General features: G+C 37.2%; 1 protein-coding gene across 1 annotated transcript; it reads right to left on the bottom strand.

Moving 5' to 3' along the window:
* Nucleotides 1-4,193: 4,193 nt before the first annotated feature.
* Nucleotides 4,194-5,346, bottom strand: LOC145630520 (uncharacterized). The gene has a single exon (XM_081682780.1). The coding sequence runs from the start codon at nucleotides 5,222-5,224 to the stop codon at nucleotides 4,334-4,336; it is 891 nt and encodes a 296-aa protein (XP_081538906.1). The 5' UTR covers nucleotides 5,225-5,346; the 3' UTR covers nucleotides 4,194-4,333.
* Between the last annotated feature and the right edge of the window lie 1,139 nt (nucleotides 5,347-6,485).

Raw genomic sequence — 6,485 nt, 5'->3', positions numbered from 1 at the left:
ATTTCTAATACATTTCTGTGCTTTCTCTCTGCCCTTCCATTTTGTTGTGGCCTATCCACACATGTGGTCTGGTGCACTATCCCTTTTTCAGCAAAAAATTCTTTGCATTTACCATCTTCAAACTCAAGAGCATTATCTGATCTTATCACTTTCACATTGGCATTGAACTAATTTAAAGCAAAATTGGTGAACATTTTTAGAACACCAAAGGCATCTGATTTAAATTTCAGTAGATACACCCAGGTTGTTCTGGTGTGATCATCCACTATAGTCAAGAAAAACCTGTGTTTTCCACCTGTGCACACTTTATATGGCCCCCAAATATCAATATGGATAAGATTAAAAGCCTGCTTAGCAATAGAATCACTCATAGGAAATGGTATTTTAGTAAATTTAGCCATAGGACAAGTAATGCAAACATCATCATTCATTACAAAATCTTTGTCGATACAACCCTTCTGTTTAATTTTGCTCATAGGAGCATGACCTAATCTATTGTGCCATAGAACACAATTATTTCTCTTCCTACTCACATGACATGCATTCTTCTTCTCCACTTCTGCATTCATGCTTCCATTCTTCTCTGCTACTTCTTTCTTCTTTTCTTTTGCTGCTCTCCTGATCTCATCTTTTACCACATCTACAGGCACATTCACCAGGTGATAGAGTCCATTTCGAACCCTACCTATCCCTTTAATTCTCTTGGTATTCGAGTCCTGAATTACACACATATCAGGATAAAAATTCACATTGCATTTTCCATCCTTTATCAGCTTGTTTACAGATGGCAAGTTGTGTTTAAAATCAGGCACACACAACACATTTTTTAATAACATATGATTTTTCAATTTAACATCTCCCACACAAGTGATAGCAGCAGTTTTCCCATTTGGCAAATTTATAGTTGATCTATCCTTGGTGTACACAACATTTATGAGTATACTTTCATCAGATGCACCAGAGTCTATAATCCAACCATTTCCAACATTATATGCATTATAGCAACATATCATACCTGCAAATGTTGTCTCTAGTTCTTCTTCTGTGTCTGAACTTGCCTTTCCAAGTTTAGAGCTTCCTGGTAGCATTTGAGCAGCTGATCTATCTGTTGTGGTGTGAGAAGCTGCCCTGAGCTTATATTCTCCCCCTGAGCTTGAGCATTAGCTGCCATCATGCTTCCTTGTCCCTTCTGTTTGTTCCATTTGTGACCAGTACCACCAGCATATGCACCTTCCCTTTGTTGGCTCTTCTGCTGCTTCTTAGACTTGAAGTGCCGCTCTGGGTATCCTACCAAGGTCCAGCAATTCTCAGATGAGTGGTTTATCTTGCCACAAGCAGTGCATCCCTCCTTAACAGCAACTCTTCCTTGATTTCCATGATTGTTGTGATTATTAGAAGAATCTGAAGGGTTTCTCTGACTTCTACTTTACATAGCTGATGCATTTAAGTCGATCTTAGCTATGTTCTGCACATCTCTTTGTGCTTCTTCTTGCTGCAGAGCTACACACGCTGCTTCTACAGAGGGTAAAGGAGATTGCATCAGCAGTTGACTCCTCTGGGGTGCATAGTCTTTGTCCAGCCCATTGAGGAACTGAAACAAGTGCTGCTCTTCTCTCTACCTCTCCAGAGCTGTCACAAATGCATTCACTTCTGGTGTCTCAGCTGTTATGGCAGGTAGCTGATTCAGAGACTCAAGTTCTTCCCATAACACACTCATCTTAGTGAAGTGTTCATTAATGGTGCTCCCATTCTGCTTGGTCTCATAGAGCTCCTTGCTTAGCCTATACTTGTTGGACCCATTTGACATGGTGAACCTTCTCTCAAGCTGTACCCATATGTCTCTTGTTGTGTTCAAATAAAGAACTGATTTTTTATTGTTTCAGTCATTGAACCATGCAGTCAAGCCATCACAACACTATTACAAGTATCCCACTGTTCCTGCTTCTTTGCATCAGATCTGTCTCTGGCTATAGTTCCAATGACAAAACCCAGCTTTCTCTTCGATGCTAGAGAGATTTCCATGGATCTCTTCCAAGATCTGTAGTTCATGGAACCTTATAGCTTCTCTCCCACCGGGGTAACAAGAGTGTCATTGGGATGAATATACAGAGGGCTCTGAGTATCAGGCAGAAGTGGTGGTGTTGCTCCAACCATGAGGAAGGGAAGAAAAGGAAAAAGATTTGATCTTTAAGAAGGAAACTGAAAGGAAATGAATCACTCTTCTCTTTAGCCACAACCTGGCTCTGATACCATGAAGAGTAAAATTACTCTGATTTGTGCAAGATTAAATCTTTAGAGAGAGTTTGATTCAAGCCACTGTTTTGTGGTTTTTGTGTATATTGATTTGACGGCCTTCAGGCCAACTTTACAGTACATATACTTGGATATGCTTACCCTAATACACCAGCTGTACAAACTGACAAGGAGGGGGAATAAACAGAGGAAATCATCATCTGATCCTACACCAGCACACCAACTATTTTGTTTGGTAGTGCAGTACACATATTCCTAACTAATTACATCAATAATATCTTAATCATATCTATTATACATAATCCTATCACCTTCTACAGGATATGAATCTACACGATTATATCATTTTTTTTACACTCCATATTTGTTTATGTATTATACGTGCGTTCTACTTTCCAGGTTTCATTTTCCAAGATACTATGTAGGTAGAACTAACAGAATTATAATCTAAAAAATTCTAATCGAATTAACTACGAGTAGTGTCAATGTATTCTAAAAGATTTGTAGGCCTAAAATTAAACAAAATTTTTTACTTCGTAGTAGCATAACAATTTTTATAACTACCTATGGTAGTTAGTAGTACCCTCACACTGTATTAATCCACATACATTAAGCATATACAGGACGAACAATTTTTACAAGCCCTTATGGTAATTAGTACTCCCTCCGTCCCTTAATACAAAGCCTCATTTCTTTTTTGGGTAAACCAAAATACAATGTCTCTTACTATTTAAAGGTTGTATTTTTTGATATTATTACACTCTTTTTTGATGAGTTGTCATCTTTTTTTCCTTTATTTTTTTTGTACTTTTAACATTAATTTCCAACACTTTCTCTCTCTATCTCTTCAATTATTCCCAACTACTTTTTCTTTCTCTGTCTTTCTCTCTAATCCACATGCACAAATGTATTTTTAATCATTAGTTTAATAGAATTTACAACTTTCTTAACTCCCGCGTAAAAATTAAAAGAGGTTTTGTATTAAAGGACTGGGGAGTACTTAGTAGTCTGCCAAAGCCTTGGAACGAAGAACCAACAACCACATGATGGATGAGTGAGTTCGGACATACGGATGATTGGACAGCCTCCAAGTACTGAAAAAAAATCTCTCTGCATCAAGTGTAGCAGCACTCATCAGCAACTGAAAATTTCAGATAATGACGTACAAAGTTACAATATGCAAAGGTGGATACGTTGGAAGCAAGTCCCTGCATGCAAGGGCCAACAAGCAGAATGATACGCAAAGATCACTAATTTTAGTAGTAAGATTGATAATTGGTTCTGTTCACGCTTTCTGAATGCACTTTTTGTCCACATTTAGCCATGAATTTAGAGTTTATAGGACTTATTGTCCATGCATTTATTCTTTCGAGCTCTTATATGCTTCACAGGTTGTTTTATTGTTTTTACGTTTTGCGGGCATGCTTTGTTCCCTTTTAGCTGATGTTGATACAGAATCAAGCTTCGGAACCTGATTTGAAGCCTCTTGAAAAGAACACAGGGGAGGAAAAGCATCAGAGCAGTTAACGCTAATGCATGTCCAACTCATGCACAATCTTATTCAGAGTGGTTTGGAATTTTCTTTGCCTTGGTTGAGTAAAAAACAGCATCATTAGATGATGAAGCTTGAAAGTATAGTCAGTGATATTCTTTGCTAATTAGTAAGTCAATTTTTTAATGTACAGGTTCTTTGATTTGGCTTCATTTACTTCTAAATCGGCATACGAAAGAACTATTATATTCTTGCACCAGAAGAGGTCAATTTTTATTGTCGTACTAAATTTGTTTTTCGTTTTGTGCTATTGAGATACACAGTATATGAAGCACTTGCATCATTGGACAGTATTAATCCATGGGGTCACCATCTGATTTTATATAGATTACGTCGTGTTTTCCTAAACATAGTTCTGAATATAAACGAGAATAAACACACTACACACTGAAACAAACATTCTACACTATGCATATCAAAGTTGCAACATACAACAATTTGAGTCTTAGGGACTTGAAACAAATTCCGAATTCAGTAGACTTACAGATGAACCAGAAATGTCAAAACCTGAAAGAGCAATATATGCAATCAAGAACCAGGATCAAGCACTGGAAGCCTACAATGGAAGCTGATGGATTTATCAGTCTGCCTCGACCCGGGAACGAAGAACTGATAGACCACAGTCAAAGAACCACCCTGAGACCCAACTCCATAGAAAGCACAATCAGGTTTAGCCAAATGACACTGCAAACACTTAACAAAGTGCTTCATACTAACCAACACATTCATCCCACCATCACCATTAATCTCCTCACTATCCTCTCCAATAATCATCAATCTCTTAAATTCAGCCCCTAAATTAACCAAACTACTTGAAACCTTCAAACCCAATTCCCCATTTTTACCAATCTCAACCCCCATTACATCACCCAATTGCTTCATCCTCTCAACAAAATTGAGCAAACTGTCCAATTCAGTAACCCCAACTAGGGTTCTTGGTAGATCTTGAGCATCATCCAAAGCAGTTTGGAGCTCCAAAACATGAGCCCTCGAAAGGGGTTTCGATATCGGAATGTCTTGAATCACAGCAGAAGCATACCCTTTAGTCTCAAATGTCAGAAACGGCATTGGGTTGGTGGAATTTGGGGGTAATTTCTTGACAAGCTTGATTTGGAGTTGATCAACAGCGGAGGAGATTGCGGCGGCTGATCGGAGGGCGCGGAGGAGGAGAGAGAGATCGAGGGAGAAGGCGATACGATCCTCGTTTTGGCTGGTAACGCTGTAATAAGAGAACAAAGCATCGATTCTGAATTGGGCAATTGATTGAACACCATCATTGGTAAGGAGGTTGTGGAGGAAGAAGGTGTGATCTTTGGTGAGATAAACATGGCAGATTTTCCCCATTTTTTCTAAGGCAGGGATGAATCTTCTCTCTAAAAGGGTTACTCCATTTTCTGTCAGGTTTGCCTTGAACTTCATTGTTGAGGTTTTGAGAGGGAGATTTGGATCAAATGGATGCCCACCAAGTGTTTGTGAAAATGTCTAGCTGAAGTAGGAGAAGTTTAAGAGAAGCTTTATTTCTAATTTTCTTTGAATTTCGAGTTTAGCGCTAAGTTGAGTATATTTACGTTTTGGCGGGATATATTGGTATAAGTTTATGACACTTCCAAAAAAAATTAAAGCATTCATAATGAATAGCTTTAAAAACTACTTCCGTTTCATATTATTTGTAACGATTTGACATAAAATAGAGAGGATAAATGTCTAATCGTTGTAAATAATATGAAATGAAGTTAGTACGGAGTAATAAAAATCCAAATAATATCAATTTAAGCTACAATCTCGACAAAGATAAGATACAGAATTGCTATTTGAGGACATAAAAAAATACTCAAGCTGACATTGTTAATGACCATGTTACCCTTACTTTCAAATGTTATTATATCCTCATCCATACTTACCTTTCAAACTACAAATTTAGACCACCACACCACAACACCTACACCGCCACCACCACTAATACCCCGACCATCGTCACCACCACCACACCGCTGGAGGTTAGTTAAATAGTTGTCGAAAATAGTATTAATTTATCGCCGATAAATATTTTAGACGTCTGTGGGAGATGTCCTAACCACGACAGTAAGGATGTCTCCTACAGATGTCCTATTTGTTGGAGGGACATATCTGACAACTGTTCCTAACGCGGTAGGGACATCTCCCACACATGTCTCGTACGTGGTAGGGACATCTCCGACACATATCAGATGCAAAATTATTAATTTTGACTAATAGTGAAAAATCAAATTAAATGCAAAACATTAATAAATTGACTAATTATTTTCAAAATATTTTTTTAAAAAAAAAAAAAAAAAAAAAAAAAAAAAAAGAGAGAGAAACAAACTATACTGTTATTTCTCATATTGTTTATGTATAAATCAATGTTATCCTAGCTAAGTCAAAATATCATACGTACATTAAAATGAACTATATGTTTCGTATATAATATGATTCGTATCAATAATATGTATTAAGGGTATGTTCTCTTACGTTGAAATTCAGTTCAGTTCAGTTCAGTTCAGTTCAGTTCCTAATTTCCTTCTCTTATAAAATATTCAGTTCAGTTCAGTTCAGTTCAGTCAATGAGAACAGGCCCTTAAGATTTGACCCGTTAAAAAAAACAACAAAAAAAATGTATTAAGATTTGACATGTGGGAAAAATGTTTACCTCAAAAATTCT

The sequence above is a fragment of the Chenopodium album genome, chromosome 5 (assembly GCF_948465745.1).
Source record: "Chenopodium album chromosome 5, dcCheAlbu1.1, whole genome shotgun sequence".
In the NCBI taxonomy this organism is placed as follows: domain Eukaryota; kingdom Viridiplantae; phylum Streptophyta; class Magnoliopsida; order Caryophyllales; family Amaranthaceae; genus Chenopodium; species Chenopodium album.
This window is presented reverse-complemented; position numbering and strand designations above follow the sequence as displayed.

Bases quoted from the DNA above. Each gene is read 5' to 3' on its own strand.
- LOC145630520 (XM_081682780.1), bottom strand. From the start codon at position 5,224: ATGAAGTTCAAGGCAAACCTGACAGAAAATGGAGTAACCCTTTTAGAG.